The sequence below is a fragment of the Sturnira hondurensis genome, unplaced genomic scaffold (assembly GCF_014824575.4).
Source record: "Sturnira hondurensis isolate 20B ecotype Veracruz unplaced genomic scaffold, ASM1482457v3 Scaffold0025370, whole genome shotgun sequence".
Classification (NCBI taxonomy): domain Eukaryota; kingdom Metazoa; phylum Chordata; class Mammalia; order Chiroptera; family Phyllostomidae; genus Sturnira; species Sturnira hondurensis.
Window position 1 is genome coordinate 9,894,038 of NW_028098001.1, and position 19,947 is coordinate 9,913,984.

Below are 19,947 nucleotides of genomic sequence, written 5' to 3' on the forward strand. Positions count from 1 at the left end.
CATGCAATATTTGGGACATGCTTATGCGAAACATTCTTCGTTATTTATAATTTAAATTTAATTCAGTGCTTGCACTTGTCTGGCAATCCTACTGCCAACATAAATTTCTAGAATCTTGCATTTCTTCTACCATATGTGTTTCCCCCTGGGTCAGACTTTGTGCTGCCTTTCTCTGGTATGCTGGAATTGCTGAATGCTGAACTCATTCTAGGAATCGGGGCAGTTAGCAAAGGAAGGGTAGGAGCAAGAGGTAGAGGGATAGTGGACGAGATTTTCATTCCCTGATGAAACCTGGGTTACAGGATCACCAAGCCAGGCAGGACCAACTTCTTCAGAGTAAGAGGGAAAAGCTTTTTCCAGCAAGGATTGCTCGTTTTGGTTTGAATCCGGGTTAACCAAATGAGTTTTTTTTTTCAATTTTCTTTCACAATACATGCCCTAACTTTCACACAAGATACCATGGTGAGGCTGGAAATTTAACCACGGATGTTATAATTCAGCAACTCACAAGATTAGGCTCTCCTCTGACTTTGAGCTACGGCGGCCCTGTGTCTGCCATAGATAAGATTATTCTGGGCCAGCTTGAAGTACCACCCTGTGAAGGGAGCCTGGAGCCAACAATTTAAAAGCCTGTGTTGTCATTTTCCTTTTTAAGATTTTCAGGGGAGTTAGGAGTAGCCACTCACCCCAGGGTTCTGTTTGCCTTGTTTCCTTCGTGGTGCTCAGTCCCAGCAGCCATTTGGTCTGATAAGCTTCATTAATTCTGGCTGCTCGTTTCAGAAAACCATAGTTGATCATTTAAGTAATTATTTTGTTCCTACACAGCACAGACTATGAGAATTCAGTGTTCCAATAGTTGCAGATGGCCATGACTGACATCAAATCCAATCAGGTTGCGTATCTCATCCCAGATGGCCATCTACAACATTTTTGAGTGTCTGACTCCCACATCCACTTCAGGTACTAACTACTCTTTAGTACCTGACTATTCNTTGAAGTACCACCCTGTGAAGGGAGCCTGGAGCCAACAATTTAAAAGCCTGTGTTGTCATTTTCCTTTTTAAGATTTTCAGGGGAGTTAGGAGTAGCCACTCACCCCAGGCTTCTGTTTGCCTTGTTTCCTTCGTGGTGCTCAGTCCCAGCAGCCATTTGGTCTGATAAGCTTCATTAATTCTGGCTGCTCATTTCAGAAAACCATAGTTGATCATTTAAGTAATTATTTTGTTCCTACACAGCACAGACTATGAGAATTCAGTGTTCCAATAGTTGCAGATGGCCATCACTGACATCAAATCCAATCAGGTTGCGTATCTCATCCCAGATGGCCATCTACAACATTTTTGAGTGTCTGACTCCCACATCCACTTCAGGCACTAACTACTCTTTAGTACCTGACTATTCAAGAAACAGAAAGCATCCTTCACATTGTAAACAAGAAAGGATTTAATATATGAAATTAGGTGCTTTTGTAATTGGAAGCCTGCAGGAACTGGTTCTAGGCTTGGCCTCCTGAGATGACTACCATGCACACTAGGAGGCTACTACTGAGGCCACCACTAAAAGGCATGCTGAAACAAGTAGCTGCTGCTACCACCTCAACTGCCTAGCAATCCTAGGAAGCTGGGGAACAGACCCCTGTGGCTATCACCTAGGGAGAAGAGTGTCTTACCTTGTGGCTGCAACCCTAACAATGGCTCCTCGAACCCCTAAGGTGGATGGTAGACAGTGCAGTGCTGCTGAGAGATAAACTCAGACTTCTGGGATTTTGTCGCATGCGAGAAGCAGAGGAAAAGGCACAGGAAACATGGCTCTACCTCAGTTTCACCTTCTTGACCTCCCACAGGTCTCATTTGTAGAAATAAATTTACATCCAGAATCCTGGCTTCTCGTGAATCTAGAAAACAATAAAATGGAGGTTGGGTGACACAGGCCCAACATTGAATACAGGGGCTTTTGGATATGTTGCCTTTGGTGGTGAAAGATTCCTGCCCATAATATGCAGTTCAAAACCATATTACCTTTATTTCAGGTGGGAAAGTCTATCAGTGAGCCAAAGAAGATAGATTTCCCCATTCTCTTTTGCTGGCTGATCTTACTCTACCTTAGCACTCATAAATGTGAGCTTGTGCTCAAGTTCCTTTCTAGCCATGTTGCATTCTGTTGTGTATGCATGTTCTTTATTAGAGAACCTATTATCTTCATTATGATGTGTCTGAAATCTATTATGTCAGTCCTTACCTTTATTCTGAGCTTTAGTTTTGCATGTCTTTTTGTAGACATTAAATTTAAATACTGTGCTCTTACCTAAAACTCAGCAGTATCTAAAACCGTCCTCTCAAATTTACCCTTCCTAATCTTCTTGTTTCTGCTTTATATATAATTAGCATTTCAAATCGAAAACCTCAGTTACTTTTGAGATGCTCGTCTTACTTAGATCCAGGCCCAGCTGATTCATTTTCATACTCTCTCACAGTGTACCCTGGTTTCATTCCCACTTCGGCTTCAAGAACATGGGGTATATTGCTTTTACAACTCACCTAACAATTAAACATGTTAACCCACATGATCCTCCTCTATTGTTGTCTTGAATAGCTACTTAAATGCTGCTCTACTTTCTCTTTATGTTGCACTTACAGATAGATTGTAGAAAGAATGCTTTTTTCTTTCTATTAAAATAACCATTCAGTACATATTTTTTTCATTTAATTTGAAAAAGATAGTCTATTGGTTAAGATTAGGAGAAGAAAAGAAGAGTCACACCTTTTCATTTTAAAGAAGGGGACTAGATGGTAATGGAAAAATAAAAAGAAAACCTAACTCTTCTTAAGTGGTGGAAGTGTGTATTCTTGCCTGACCACATTCTGGTTTGAGTGGCCTTCATTCAGCATTGACAAATCGCTCTTGTAAAAGTAACTCTAGAATATAGGCACACTTTTAGTATCCTAAGCATTTTGAGACAGGTAATTTTTTACTAGATATACTATTAATTTTATAAATATAATATCAATTAGTTTTAATCAAGGTCTTCATAATCAATTCTCTACATCTAATGTTGGGGGCACCGACCTTCACAAACATTTTGTCTCCATGTTGAAACTCTGATGTTCAAGAGAGAAGATGCTTCCCTTACTTACTGATGGTCATTAGTAGTGGCCCACTGTGCAGAGTCTTGGTTTCCCTTTCAGGGATGAGATTCCTCTTCCCGTGGCTCCTCTCCTAGGAGAGTTACTCTGTGTAAGTTAAGGCAGACATGATGGGAATTTATCAATACTTTACAAAGATCCATGTTACAAATGTTGAATTTGATCATTTCAAATACTAAAAATAAGCATATGTTATCTTTAGTATGAAAGAAAGGCAGAGGCTCATTTCTGGGTGATACGTACCCTCTGTTAAAAGTGTTGATTTCTCTAGGACCTGCTTGGTCTCTAAGTGGACAAAGGAACCTTGCAATTTCACAGGTACCAGTACATGTTGCCTTTTGGTGTCATTTTACTGTTAGAGAAATGGTTATGAGATTATGACCTAATGCCACAATGAATGAATTTCTTTTGTTGCTGAATCCTAAACTACCATGATAGATACAATTTAAAAAGCATCCAAAGGGGAGAGAGAAAATTTTCTTAAAATATTGATGCACTGGTTTTAAAAGGAAATTGTGCTTATTCAGTTTGATTTCTCTTTTTGTGTTATTGCTGAAGATCTGACACAAAGAACTAAGCAGATTGTAATAAAGAAAAGTAATTTACACATTTAAAAGAAGTTGTTTATATGATGATTGTTTAACAAGGAAGAAAGAAAAGTATGTTTTACCAAAAATAAATCTTTATTTTAAATTAAAAAAGATTTGTTTCCTCATAGCACATGATTTTATTTGTAGCATTAAAAAAAGAGGATGGTGTAGATAAAGAAAATGTCTTTAGTTTTGGCCATTTAAAAAAAAACTCACCTCCTTCTGAAATCTCAACAAGTAGAAAACAGTACGTGTTTATTTTCTTGGTCCTTCTGCTTCCCTTGAATCCCCTGCAGGGGTGGTCCGTTCTGAAAGTAAAGTTACAGAGAGACTGTCAACAAAAGGAAATGAGTAGCTACCCTTAATAATGAGTTCTTCATGTAATTATATATTACTAACCCATCTTGAGAAAATGAAAAATACTTTTGAGAGAATATAAAATAGATGTGTTTAATCATGTGCAGATATAAAATAATGACTATCCCAAGCCATCGGTTACACTCCGGCGTTGCCGGGAGCTGTCCTAGAGAGTAGCCTGCACGTCTCCTTCTGCAGTGTCAGGAATTATTGATTGGGGGAATTGACGAATGACCAGCTGGCCGAAACACCGATAAAGTGCTAGTTCTCTTCAGAACAGTGTGGAGAAAAATACACGCTCATGCTGCAGTTGTCAGGGAGCCATAGGGCCTTAATGACTGGGGAGTCTAGTCTTGGGAGTACAGGAGAGAAGAGCAAAATCCTGTTTTTCTGTCTAGAAAGCTACAGGTTGAGAAAGAGGATACAATTATTGACTAGAGAATCACGAAGAATTTGGTAAACCAAGTGTTTTTCACAAAACTTCACTCTTATAACTAAAAAATACATTATATTGTTTGAAAGAAAGTATTTATAGCCAGTTTCAATTTATATAGAGTGTAGAAATTGTAGAGAGTTCTTTAATTCAGGGAATTTTCTAGATTATTGCTTTGTGATATATAAATTATTGGTTTATAACGAGCCGGTAAGGAAATAAAGATGCTGTTCAATGTAGTCATAATGTTTGAGATTGTTATCACAAAGAATTTGATGCTGTTTCCCAAAACAGAAAACTGGGATATTGCGATATATGGGTCATGAATCTAACCTGTTGCAATAATTCATATGTTCTTCTACTTTAACTGTGCTTTCATTACGTACATTGTTTCATGTGAGACATATACTTTTTTAAAGTACTCAGGTCTCCTTGTTCAGGTGCATTAATACCTCTTACAGATTTTAATGCTAAGCATTTTGAGTCAAACATTAATTTCAATTTATTTATTTTTTATTTTAGAAGGAGGAGAGAGGAAGAGGCAGAGAAAGAGAAACATCGATTTGTTATTCCACTTACTTATGCATTTATGCATTCATTGCTTGATTCTTGCATGTGCTCTGACCAGGGATCGAACCTGAAACCTTAGCATATCAGGATGACTCTCTAACCAACTGAGATACCTGGCCAGGGCCATGAAATTCAGCTTTAAATAGTAATATTAATATATGCTTAGAGTAAAACTGAATATAATACTCTCTTTTAAAATGCTTGTCTGTCTCTTCTAGAAAAGTTTTTTGAAATGAAGAAAGGACAATGTAAAGATGCTCTAGAAATTTATAAACGGTTTTTAACTAGAATGACGCGAGTATCTGAATTTCTGAAAGTCGCAGAGGTACGTAATATTAAGCTTTGTTGGGAATATAATTTTAAAACATTAGCTCATGTATCTGGAGTAAATGAGAACATTCATAATCTAGCCCGACACTCCGCCACAGAGTTGCAGAGCATTCGGGTTGGAAGTGACCTTAGAAGTCATCTCACCCATCTTTTCACTGAGAGCAGTACTCAGCACTCCTCTATCCCCAGAGGATGGTTTTTCTGTGTTCAAATAAAGCTTTCCCGATATGAGCTTATTTTCTGCTTTGCAAGGTGGTCTGTTCTTCCATTTCCCCTAATGGCTATCTTTGATTGTAAGAAAGTGCTTCCTTCTTGTTAAACCCCAGAACAAAACCCTCAGAAAGGTCCATCCATTGTCCTTAGAGTGTATATGATAATTTATAAAATCTGAACTTTTCCTACCTTGTCAGTGATTTGAACATAATGAAAAAAATTAAACAGTATAATTAATTTTATAAAGTTTGCAAATTGTTTCTTAAGGACTTATTTTTATACGTAGTCAAAAAACTTTGTAATTGTATAGTGGATATTCCTGAGGTTATCTATAGGTTGGTGTTTTCTCTGATAAAATCCAATTATTGATTCGTACTGATACTGGAACTTATGACATTGATATCATGGTCCTTTTGAGCAAGATGGGTTTTGATTTTACATGTCAACTAACTACTTGCCAGGCCCAAGTGGAACACTATCTGTGGGGTTTCTGAAGGTCAGCAGCCAAGCATGCAATGCCATGAACACGGGACATTCAGATCCCGTTTCTGTAATTTTTGCAATTTTGAGTATAGCACAGGAAGCATTTTATACACATGATTTCAAAAGCACTCTAGCCCACATGTTATACTTCAAATTTCATTTATTTATGGGAGTAATAATTGTCAAATTCAAAACTATATTGATCCTTATAGTTTATCATTAGCATAAAAATATTTTATGTAACATAAAAAACAAAAGGTAAAAATTAACTTTATAAATTACATATATAAATAAATCTTTATAAGTATATATTTACAAATACATTTGTAAAATACATGTATATGTTAAAGCATGTTCATGTGTATTTCCTCGTGGGTTTATGGATGTTGGTGGTCTTTAAAAAAGGATAGGATTGCTTGAAACTTTTGCTGCTGCCCAGGTTTTGTGTTTTGAATTTCATAGAATTTTTCCCATGCTTTAGTCATAATTATCAATATAATCTAGTAAACTTGCTTAATTTCTTTCTGTGGAAATACAATTGTGCCTAAGTACCCTGAGCAGAAGACTATTTCCTTGTTCCACTAATGCCTGGTACTTCCCAGCTTTCCCAAGTGGGGGGCGTGTGGCAGTCCAGAGCATACATCGATCGAGTCAGCTTACTAAGGCTCGGCTCAGGGTCTCCATGAGCAAAGGAGCACTCATTTATCGATTCCTTCTACTTTTACATGTACAATCTTACTCTGTGTCTGCTGACGGTAGGCCCAATTCAGGCTGTTGTGATGACAGTTACAGAAATCAGACATTACTTTGACAGCCTGTCTTTAAATAACAGAATAATAAATATTTTACTTTTATTTAAGCATGGCTAATGTTTTATAGACTAGATACTACTTTACAAAATTATTTTAGTAGAATGAATATTACAACACAATGAATAACCACAACCATTTGTGTTTTCTTTCACACTTACAATCTACTGTAATTTCAACACTAATTGTTTACATATCAGTCTGTGATGGTGTGCTTATGATGGGTTAATGCAAAAGTACTTGACAAGTGTACAAAGCTTTCTCTTCCAACTAGGACTCATGTGGTGTATATATCTGTGGACCCATACTAGCTAGCCTGTGGTTAGTACCATTTGCCTAAAGAGTGTATGGAAAACTTCCCAGAATGTCATTTACAAAATACAACCATAGTGGGTATTGAGCAAATGTTAGCAATAAGTTGTTCATCACATTTTTAAATACAATTTCTAATTTCATTTATTTTTTTAGGCTTTTTAAAAATTTTATTTTTAGTTTTTAGAGAGAGGGTAAGGGAGGGAGAAAGACAGGGAGAGAAACGTCGAATGGTTGCCTTCAGTACACACCCCAACCAAGGACCGAACCTGCACCCCAGGCATCTGTCCTGATTAGGAATCAAACCAGCAATCTTTTTGTATTCGAGACAACACACAACCAACTGAAACACACCAGCTGGTCAGTTGTTTGTCATGTTAAAAGAAATGTAGAATAGTAGAATAACTGATGTGGGAATATTCAGATTTCCCAGAGAATTTCTTAAAGTGCAGAAAACTTAGCATGTTTTACATTTTTATACAGTCATCCCTGGGTTATCTGCAGGGGACTGATCCCAGGACCCCCTGAAGATACCAAACTCCACAGATGCTCAAGTTCCCTAATACAAAATACCACTGTGTTTGCATATAAACTATATAATCCTTTTATATATTTTAAATCATCTCTAGATTACTTATATCCAATACAGTATAAATTCTATGGAAATAGTTGTCATATTGTCTTGTTTAGGGAATAATGACAAGAAAAAATGAGTGTGTATATACTCAGTACAAACACCACAGTCATAGGCCTAACTCCACAGTACACATCAGCAACATAGAATTTTTTTTCAAATCTTTTTGATCTATGGTTAATTGAATCCCTGGATGTGGCACCTGTGGCTACAAAAGGCTGACTGTCCTGAAGATTCCTCAGACAACTGAAACTTTGTAAAATGGATGTTTACATGTAATAGGAATTTCTGCTAAACACACTTCCTTTTTATAGAACCAAGTTATTCTGAGTTTGCTATTCCAAGGTAAATGCCAAGTCGTAGGAGTTATGTCTTCCAGAATATTTTCAGACAGAAAGTGTGAGATTTCTGTAGTACAATCACACTTCACCTCCATCTTCCAAGGTCAGGACAGTAAAAATAGCAATGTCAAGGAAGAATTTCTAAATTGTATCTTTAACAGAATTATCCATTTAGCAGAAACATCACCTTTTGGCAAAGTGATTCTAATATTAGGGATCCATAACACTTCAATTTCAAAAACATCGTCTTCATATTGATAATTATTTTTAGCCCCTTTGCTTTTCCATATTAATATTTTAATGGCTTATCTAAAGAGGTATTAAAATATGGAAATGCATGGAATGAAGTAGTCTTAGTTAATAATTTCCATAATTTATAACAACATAAGTGAGTTTAGGGAAGCATCAATAGCTTCCCTAAAGCCAGAGTCTAGTTAAAAGTATGTATTTTGGGGGCGGAATCTCTGGCGTAAACTGATCTGAAGGGATGAGGGCCAGTGCTGTGTATACCAATGGTGCTCCACAGTGGACAGTTTCTCCCCCTTCCCAGGGACAGTGCAGACATTTTTGACTGTCACAACCAAATAGATGTTTAATGAAATAAACAATAAATAAAATAAAATAAAATAAAATAATAGCAGGGGTCTTTAATACCCCACTTACATCAATGGATAGACGGAGGAAAAGGGGGAGGACTATTGGCATCCAGTGCGTGGAGACCAGTGATACTGCTAATCTCCTACTGTGCGCAAGACAGTCCCCAACAAAGATTATCATCCTAAAATATCATTAGTGCCCAGGCTAATCTAGACACAGAAGGCAGAGGAAAGAAGTTAGCTCAGCCCTTGACCCACAAGTGGATTTTCCAATCTCCTATTTGCCTTATTGTCTTTATAGGAACCCAAGATTTATGCTTCATGTATTTTCTTCTGTATTTCCATTAGCATAATCAAAGCTCTTCATTTCTCAAAGAGAGAGACTTTGGTTTAAGCCAGTTTGTTTCTTTGAGGCTTAATTCTATCATTTATATAAATTGAGATAAGTTAGAATTTTCATTTTGCCAACTTTTTATTTTGAATAATTTTCAGATCTACAAAAGAGTTGATAAAATATCACAGGTAATTGGCTATATACTCTCTTCACTGATTTATGTTTGTTAATATATTTCTATATTTGCACACTCATGTGCTTTCTTTCTGCTCCTTTTCCCACCACATTCTTTCCCAGCCCATTAACGTTAAAAATTCCTGTATGTTTCTACCCAGTAACTTCACTCTACAAATGCATTCTACAGATGAGTCCACACAGGTACAGAATACTGTGTGCGGCATTGCTTGCAATGGCAAAAGATTAGAATCAGCTTTAATGTATTTTAATAGGTGACTTGTTACAGGACAAGGTAGCTGTTGAAAAAAATGAGGAAATTATTAATGTGGATGTAGAGCCAAGGTAAATTATTAAATTAAAAATAGAATCTCAGTGTGTATAATATGCTATTAGTGTAAAATAATAGGGGATATAAATATTTATATAGTTCCCATTTCTTTGGATATACATAAAGAACTCTGGAAGGATACATTAAAAAAAACTAACAAAATGTAGCCTCTCTGTGAAAGGCGTGAAAATACATCCTGAGCAAGTTATGAAAGGTAAACGTGCATTCAGTTGCTTTTGGGTAGAATATCTATAAATATCTTTCAAGTTCATCTGATATAACATGTCCTTTAAGGCTGATGTTTATTAATTTTCTGTCCAAATGATCTATTCATTGTTGTAAGTGGGGTATTAATGTCCCCTATTTTTATTGCATTGCTGTCTACTCCTCCCTATTATCTTTCAATATTTATCTTATATCAATTTAGGTGCTCTCATGTAAAGTGAATAAATATTCACAAATGTTGTGTCCTCTCATTACATTGACCTCTTTATCATTATAGAACACATTTTTTGTCTCTTATTACAGTCTTTGCTTTAAAATTTATTTTGTCTAATATAAGTATAGTAGTTACTCCTACTTTCTTTCTGTTCCATTTGCATGGAATGTCTTTTACCATCCCTTCACTTTGAATCTGCATCCTTCCATCCAAAGTCTGTCTCTTGTAGTCAACATATAGATGAATCTTGTTTTTTTATTCATTCACTCACTCTGTGTCTTCAATTGGCTAAATTATCCCATTTACATACAAAGTAATTATTGATAGGTATAAGCTTATTGCCATTTTGTTAAATGTTTTCTGGCTGTGTTTGTATTCTCTGTTCCTTTCTTCTTATCTGGTTGTCTTCCTTTGTGCTTTGATGACCTTTTTAGTGGTATGCTTGGGTTTCTTTATCTTTTATGTATTTATTGTAGGTTTTTGCTTTGTGGTTACCATGAGTTTACACATTGCAACTTATATCTATAACAGTCTAATCTATTTTAAATTGATAACAATGTTACAAACATATTATCCAAAAGCAACAGAATACACATTCTTCTCAACTACACATAGAGCATTTTCCAAGATAAAGCATATGTTAGGCCACAAAATGAGTCTTAGTAAATTTAATAAGATTGGAATCACATCAAGCATATTTTCTGACCACAATGGTATGAAACCGAAATAAATCACATGAAGAAGACTGGGAAATTCACAAATATGTGGAGATTAAACAACATGGTACCAACAGCCAATGGGTCAAAGAAGAAATAAAAAATACACTGAGACAAACAAAAATGGAAATGTAATATATTTATGGGATGCAGAAAAAGCAGTAAATAGTGATAAATGCCTACATGAAGAAACAAGAAAAGCCTCAAACAACCTAACTTTCTACCTCAAGGAACTATAAAAAGAAAAACAAAGCCCAATGTTAGAAGGAAATAACAAAGATTAGAACATAAATAAATGAAGTAGAACCTTAAAAGACAATAGAAGAGATCAGTGAAACTAAGAGCTCAATCTTTACAAATATAAACAAAATTGACAAAACTTTAGACTCACCAAGGAAAAAAGAGAGAGGATTCAAGCAGAAATGAAAGAGATGTTATAATTGATATCACAGAAATACAAAGGACCCTAAGAGACTATCATGAATTATATGCCAACAACTAGGACAACTTAGAAGAAAGATAAATTCCTAGAAACATACTACCTACAAAGACTGAATTATGATTCAAAATAAAAAAATTTGAACAGACTTAATACTGGCAAGGAGATTGAATAAGTGATCAAAAACTTCCGAACAAACAAAAGTTCGGGACCAGATGGCTTTACTGGTGAATGCTAATGAATATTCAAAGAAAAATTAATACTAATACTTCTCAAACTCTTCCAAAAATAGAACAGGGAAGAATTTCTTCAAACACATTATACAGTGCCAGCATTACCCTCATACCAAAACCAGATAAGGATGCCACAAAAGAGAAAATTACAGACCAGTATCCTTGATGATCATAGATGTAGAAATCCTCAGCATAATATTAGTAAACTTAATTCAGTAATACATAAAAGGACATACACTGTGATCAAGTGAGATTTATTCGTATGGATGCAAGGATGATTCAACTGCAAATCAGTCAATGGGATACACCACATTAAAAAAAGGAAGGATAAAAATTACATGATCATCTCAATAGATGCAGAAAAAGCATTAGACAAATTGAACATCCATTTTTCATAAAAATATATCTCAATACAGCAGGTATGGAGGGAATGTATCTCACCTATAATAAAGGCCATATGTGAGAAGCCCATAGCTAACATCATACTTAATGGTGAAAGGTTTTTCCCTAAGATTAGGAACGAGATAAGGATGACCACTTTCTCCACTTTTATTTAATATAGTGTTGGATACAGCAATTATGCAATAGAAAGAAATAAAAGTCATCCAAGTTCTAATGGAAGAAACAAAATTGTCAATAATTCCAGATGACATACTATTATATAGAGAAAACCCTAAAAACTCCACCAAAAATTGTTAAAACTAATGAACACATTCAGAAATGTTGCAGAATATTCAAAAATCTGTTGCATTTCTTTATACACTAACATTGAACTATTAGGAAGAGAAATAAAGAAAACAATCTTATTTACAATTGCATCAAAAAGAATAAAATGCCTAGGAATAAATTTAACCAAGGAGTTGAAAGACCTGTGTGTGTATTGAAAGCTATAAGATATTAATGAAAGAAATTGAAGAAAACACAAATAAATTAAAAGATGTTCCATGTTCATGGATTGGAAGAATTCATGTTGTTAAAATGTTCATATTACTCAAAGCAACACACAGATTCATAATCCCTATCAAACTGAGTGATATTTTCACAGAAACAGAAAGAACAATCCTAAAATTTATTTGGAACCAAAAAAAAAAAAACCCCTCAAATAGCCAAAGTAATCTTGAGAAAAAACAAAAAAACTGGAGACATCACATTCCCTGATTTCAAACAATAATATAAAGCTATAGTGATTAACACAGTATGGTGCTGGTATTAAAAACAGACACATAAATCAATAAAACAGAATAGAAAGCCCAGAAATAAACCCATAAATAAATATATGACCAATTAATTTATGACAAAGAAGCCAAAAATAGCCAACATGGAGAGGACAGTGCTTTTAATAAATGATGTTGGGAAAATTGGACAGGCACTTACAGAAGGACAAAACTGGGCACAAAAATCACTCAAAATGGATTAAAGACTTGAACATAAAACCTGAAACCACAGAAAACATCTAAAAGAAAACATAAGTGGTAATCTTTCTGACAGGTGGTGTCGATGATTTTTTTAATCTGACCCCAGAAGAAAAAGCAATAAATGCGAAAATAAACAAGTGGGACAACATCAAACTAATGAGCTTCTTCACAGCAAAGGGAACCATCACCAAAACGAAAGGGCAGCCTAACAAATGCGGGGTAATAATTGCAAATCATGTGTCTGATAAGGGGTTAATATCTAAACATATAAAGAACTCATATAACTCAATAGCAAAAAAGCAAACAGTTTGATTAAAAATGGGCAGAAGATCTGAACAGACATTTTTCCAAAGAAGATATACTGATGGCTAAAAGGTACATAACCAGATGTGAAATATCATTAATTATTAGGAAATGCAAATCAAAACCACAGTGAGCTATCACCTCACAAATGTGAGAATGGCTATTTTCAAAAAGACAAGAAGTAACGAGTATTGGCAAAGATTGGGAGGAAAGGGAACCCTTGTAAGTTGTTACTGGGAATGTATATTGGTGCAACCACCATGGGAAAAAAGTATGGAGGTTCCTCAAAAAAATTAAAAATAGAACTACTGGATGATCCAGAAATTCCACTTCTGGGTATTTATTCAAAATAAATGAAAACACTAATGATAAGATATGTGCACTTATCTGTTCATTTCACCATTATATTAGTCAAGGTAGGAGAACAACCTAATTGTCCATCCATGGATGAGTAGATAAAGAAAATGTTATACAAACACACATACATAATATACACATGTTCAGTGAACTGTTATTCAGACATAAAAATGAATGAAATCTTGCCATTTTTGAGAACATGGGTGGACCTTGAGGGCATTATGCAAAGAGAGATAGGTAAGAGGAAGCAAATACCATATGATTTCTCATATATGGAATCTAAAAAATAGAAGAAAATCCACGCTCATGGTTATGGAGAACAGATTGGTGTTTGAAACAGGTTTGTGGTGGGGTGGGAGAAATGGGTGAACTGGTTTTTTTTGGGGGGGTGATAACTAAATTAAACATTTTTTAACTAAAAATATTTTTTTAAAACAAAAGAACATTCTCTGTACAGAGGACTTACTAGGTATAATTAACTATAAATTTAGTCTGAGCAACTTTTTTTTTAGTTTTATAGTTGGTATTAATCACAAGGGAATCTGAAATTTTATACATCAGTATCTTAAGATCTTTTGGGGGGTTCTGATGTCTTTTTTACATTTGTTTCATCTCACTATGTTAACGAAATCACTGCTAGATTATATTGAGTGGAAAACTACACAAGGAGCCTGTGTTCAAAACAGACCCAGACAACAGTGTGGTCTAAAGGAAGTGGGGGAGGGGCTGGGTGGAGGTGGGCCAAGGGGGGAAATGGCAACAACTGTAATTGAGTAAACAATGAAAATTGAGTAAACAATAAAAATTAAGTCAAAAATATTTTATTTACATGGATTTTGTTGATTTAATTGTCACATATGTAATTCATAGGTTCTTTTGTACTAAGTAATTATAACTCAATTTTTTCCATATTTTATGGAAAAATATAAAAAAGTAAGATTAATATATATAATTCTAAGCCATGTTTGATATATAGTTTTAGCTAACTATGTGGTGACATTCAATTAAATTTATAGAAATTAATTTGTTAATTATCATTAAGTTACTTTTCATTTTTTTTAATACACAGCAAGTTGGCATTGATAAAGGTGATATTCCTGACCTCACACAGGTGAGTGATTCTGTGAGTGGAAGATTTACTGTACCTGTAATTATTCCATAATTTTTCATAAAAGGTTTTACCTAGATCATCATCTTGTAAGTATTTAATGCATTTTAAATTTAGGCCAACCACTTTTCTTGGAAATTATTCTAACTTATTTTTTCTAGCTATTGAATATATTTCTAAAGGTAATACAAAGATTTTCCTGCCCCTTTAACCATAGTTTCTTCTTTAAAGGCAACTGAATTTAATCATTGAACTCATCTTTTTATTCTTGAACTTAAATCAAAAGGAAGCCTTGAATAATGTTAACAGAAGTACTTCATTTATGAAAAGATATTCGTAGGCATGATAATCAAAACATTTGAATTGTTCTTCCTGCTTGTTCTTCTAGATTTCAACATATTCCAAGTACACAGGAGGGGCGTGAATGGGGCAAATTCTGATGTTGTTCCACTACATTGATTTTTGTCTCCCTTATGAAGTTGAGGAATTTTCATATATAAAGTAATATTTTTTAGAAAAGTAGTAGTGGCAAATGAGTGATTTTTTGGGGACCATAAAGTAAGTAAAAACAGTAGTGGACTTCTTTCTCATACTTGGCAGGAACTATTTTTATTTAATCAGATTGTCACTCTGTTGTAGTAAATTCCTATCCCATACATGTCCTTCAGCTAGAGACAGTCAAATGATAAGAGAGAATATAAAGCTGTCCTACATTCCAGTAATAAATATATAAGTTTTCTGTCTTTGTAATTTAAAAAAGTCATTGTAATCAAAGGAAATTGTCATAATAAAAGATTACCCACTGGTTAATTATATTAATATAAATTTAATAATTTAAATTCCTTTAAATGTTTCCATTTTAAAATAATATTAACTTTAAATTTTTATTAAAAATTGAGAAACTCAAAGTAATAGTCTCTGTATGTATATAGTTAAAATGCCAGTGAAATACCAAGAATTTTTTAAAAGATTTTATTTATTTTTAGAGAGAGGGGAAGGGAGGGAGAAAGAAGAGAGAGAAACATCGGTGTATAAGAGAAACATTGATCAGTTGCCTCTCACATGCACCCCACATCCCTGCTGGGGAATTGGCCTAAAACCCAGGCACATACCCTGACCTGGAATCAAACTGTAGACCTTTGCGGAGTGGTGCTCAGCCAGTTCAGCAATGCTGGTCAAGGCCCAAGAATTCTTCATAAATAAAATTTATAGAACAATTTATAGAATAAAATTTATATTCACAACATAATGGCATTATATTTTTCAGTATAAAAGTTGGGCAGTACCTCCTTCTAGTAGACAAAATATTAGTATAGTTTTGCTGCAATGAGATGATTAGATACAATGAGTACCTCTGATCAAGATATTGATATCATTAGAATGGGGCTAAAAATTAAGTGTTGATAAAGTACTATTATGAATCTATTGGATATAGATTTATGAATTTTATAATACAAATAAAAGCAAAGAAAATCAGTGTGCTTTATTTTTAGTTATTTAATTATAACAAACATTTACATCATAACCTAAATAAATAATGCATGTTAACCTTAAAAGTTGGATAGTAAAATACTTAGCTCAATGAATAGCTTTCAAAAGTGGTAAATCATATTTAACTCTATAGAGAGCTCACTAAAGGATAAAAGAAAAACTAGATATATTGATAGAGAGGTGCTCAGTTAAGAAAATAGATCTTCATTTGTCTCATTTTTGGCAAAGACTGAGGAAGACAAGGAAAGGTTAAAGGAATACTTATTGTGTTTTTGTTTTTAAAATTAGAAAATTATAGTATATTATTAAAAGAAGAATTCACATGGGTTCAATTTTTATGATACTATAATATTCATTTGTGTATATATATACACACACATATATAATATATATATACAAATTATTATATAATTATAATATATAATTATATACATAATTATATATGTAATTTCAAGTTCAGAGACATATTTCATGTAATGGTATATGTTGTGTGTTATCACAATTTGGGGGATAAAATCATTAAGGTAAAAATATTGCCCTTGGTCTAGTAGAAAGCTATTCAATGGTAGAGATTCATTAGAATCTGGTATCTGCTGTCCCCTACTTTTGTTATGACCTTAACGGCCACATCAACTTCATTATTAATATTTATTTAAAAATTAACTCCTCATGAAAAAATTCAGAAGTTCATTTCTTCAATATGTGTTTACATCTCAATGCAAGAGTATTCTGTGCTTCTGAAATTTCTTAATAAATTACCTAATTGTGTTTCTGTTGGGATTATGAGTAACGGAGCCTAATTCTTATTTAGAATATCTTCCACAGGTCTAATGAAGACTTCCCATTGAACCGGGTAATTTTGGACACTCTGACGGTGTAGTCAGGTCCAAGCTGCTCTCTGGTTAATCCTTCAAACAGTGTTAGACCAGAATTAATCTAGAGTTGCATCAGAAGTGCTTTTTATGGACTCGGTTTAACACCTTTGAGATTAGGTTCTATTGTCTGCTAGACTTCTCTGTGGCCATCATGTCACTAAAGTTAGCTGTGACAATAAACCACAACAACAAAAGTGGAGCAGGGTTAAAGAGGAGATGGAGACCAGAAGGGTTACCTATTGGAGTACCTATTGGACTACCTACCTGGAGTAGGAGAATATGCTGCTAGTAACTGGAAAAGGATTTGAATTCCTCTTGCAGCAAAATAGAGCAGAAGAATTTAATGGATATTTTTTAGGTTAGAAAATGCACAGCAAATACCAGTGTGGACATCTGTAGTCCTTTTTAAATTTGCATGTAATGTCATCATAAGTGCATTTAAATGATTTATGCATATCAATGATATTTTTAAATTCTATTTATTTATTTGTTTTTAGAGAGAAGAAGGGAGGGAGAAAGAGACAGAGAAAAATATCAATGTGTGTTTGCCTCTTGTGTGACCCAGCTGGGAACCTTACCCACAACCCAGGCATGTACACTGACTGGGAATTGAACCAACAACCTTTTGGTTCACAGGCTGGCACTCAGTCCACTGAGCCACACCAGCCAGGGCTAAATTTTTTTTAAACACATTTAAAATTTCTGATTGGGGCCAGAAGTTAATATGATATCAGGCCTGAGCTGTTTCTTCTCAGCACTTTCAAATGATTTTTTACATCTAATGATCAAACATTTTAATGATCTTTTGGTTACTTTTTTTCTATTTGGATTTTTATTGAATTTATTGGGGTGCCATTGGTTGATAAAATTCTATAGGTTTCAGGTGTACTATTCTATAATACATCATCTATACATTGTATTGTTTGTTCACCACCCACACATAAATGTGACAGTCAGGTCTTCTGTCACATTTATCCCCCTCGTCACTCTCTGTCTCCTCCTCCCACTCCTTTCCCCTCAGGTGATCAGTCACCATCCTGTTTTCTGTGTCTGTGAGTTTTGTTTTGTTTTTATTTTTTGTTTTTTGGCTTTTTTGCTTAATCCCTTCACCTTTTTCACCCAGCCTTCTAACGCCCCTCCCCTTAATGATGTTTTAAAATCTAAGGCATTTAAACTTGAGATATTTTAGGTATCTGGATGCTTCCATTTTGATCCTAGACTCAAAATTATCTAGGAATTTGTTTCAAAAAAAAGAATTTTCAAAATAGTATTTCCTGTTGGTGTGTGTGTGTGCTCATTCCAAATTTAAAATATTTTCATTTATAAAAAAAAGTCTTACGTTTTGATGTCAGGAATTCTGGTTGATCTGAGAACTGCCCGTAAAGACAAGTCTTTTAAAGACTGCCCCCCGGCTGACGCAGTAACCCTGCCTTGTCGCTGTTCCGTTAGATTTCACAGGCTGCCGCTCGCCCTTGGGCTGGTGATTCCATCTGATCAGTCTATTGACTTTGGCACTTTTTAAAAATAAGCAACTAAAGATACTACTAATTATACTTCATTCATCTTAAATTCCTTTACAACAGCAGAGGCATTCTCAAAGTTGTGCTCCTTGGAAATCTCAGCGTTTGTTTATTGCCTACCACAGGCCAGGACATGCTGATGCTGCAGGTACAAAGGGCAAGAAGGGCAGTCGGAGTTTCTGCATTCCTGAACGTTACTGTCAAAGCAGTCTTTTTCCTCTGAATACATTTGAAGAATTTAATTATATTAGATTTTATTAGTTCTTCTAAGTAATATAAATGATGAAGCATTTTGAACCTCTTAAGGCAGGGGTATCTAACTCGTTTTCACCGAGGGCCACATCAGCCACACAGTTGCCTTCAAAGGGCCAAATGTAATTTTAGGACTGTGTAAAATGTAACTACTCCTTAACAGTAAGGCGAGAGCGCTGCCGCTGGGTGGAAACAAGGTGGAGGGAAGGATTCCGCCCACAGGCCTTGTGTCTGCCACCTGTGCTCGAAGGTAAAATGCCCCAAACTTAATTCTGTATGCAATGTATTGCAAAATAACGTCTCTTAACGAGAATGGTCAATTTTGTAGTCTGTGTTCTGACCAGATTTCAATTGTGACTGTTGTGACTATTCATTTATTTTAAATTATTCTTCCTTAAATTAGTAAAAAACTTTGCAAAAAGAATGAAATTGCAAACTATGTTCCTGATTCTGTTTTTTGTTGTTTAGCAAAGAAATGATATCAGAGAAAATAGTACCTCTTTTTTGTTATCATATATTGTTCTCTATTTTGTGATGTAAATAGCATATTTTTTTTAAAACAGGCTTAGCACAGCATCTTTACATTGTATTTAACACTCAGAGGAACTGAGTCTTCTAAGTAGAGGCAGGTTCTATGGGTTGATAGTTTTTTCCATACTGTGACCCCAGTGAAAAAAATGGAAATATTCAGAGTTTAAAGTTATATGCGCACACCTCCTAGGTTCCATTATTATGAAAATTGTAATAATTATTACAATAATTTTAAAGTTATCAGCTATGGATTTGCCTAAAAGTTATGAACCCATTTGTTTTCTTCCTTTCATTGCAACTAGCATTCTGTTTATTAAATTAGCAACAACTTTATAGTTGACTATTTCTTCTAAAAAGCAAAATTTCTTTTATTTCTTAAAAATACATTTTTTAGTCTCCGAGAAAATTTCTAGTTGTAGTTTATTGGTATTTGTTAAGTCCTCTTTCACCTGAGTTACATTTTAAACTTTTAATTTATATAATTTTATAAGTTTATTATATCCCGGTAGTCTGTATCTTTTCTCCACTGTAGTCAGTAACTTTTACATAATGCACATGGGGCTGTTTCTTTCTACCTTACCTTCATCACTGCAATCTCTTTAGTACTTTGTTTACTTA

At 34.4% G+C, this 19,947-nt stretch overlaps 1 protein-coding gene across 21 annotated transcripts in view; it reads left to right on the top strand.

The window, feature by feature from the left end:
- SNAP91 (synaptosome associated protein 91) overlaps positions 1-19,947 on the top strand; it is a 130,672-nt gene that overhangs the window by 48,734 nt on the left and 61,991 nt on the right. For all 21 annotated transcript variants that reach the window (XM_037039316.1, XM_037039321.1, XM_037039327.1 and 18 more), the window contains exons 8-9: positions 5,312-5,418; positions 14,622-14,663. In XM_037039316.1, the coding sequence (XP_036895211.1) occupies positions 5,312-5,418; positions 14,622-14,663 (149 nt within the window). The remainder of the gene's footprint in view (positions 1-5,311; positions 5,419-14,621; positions 14,664-19,947) is intronic.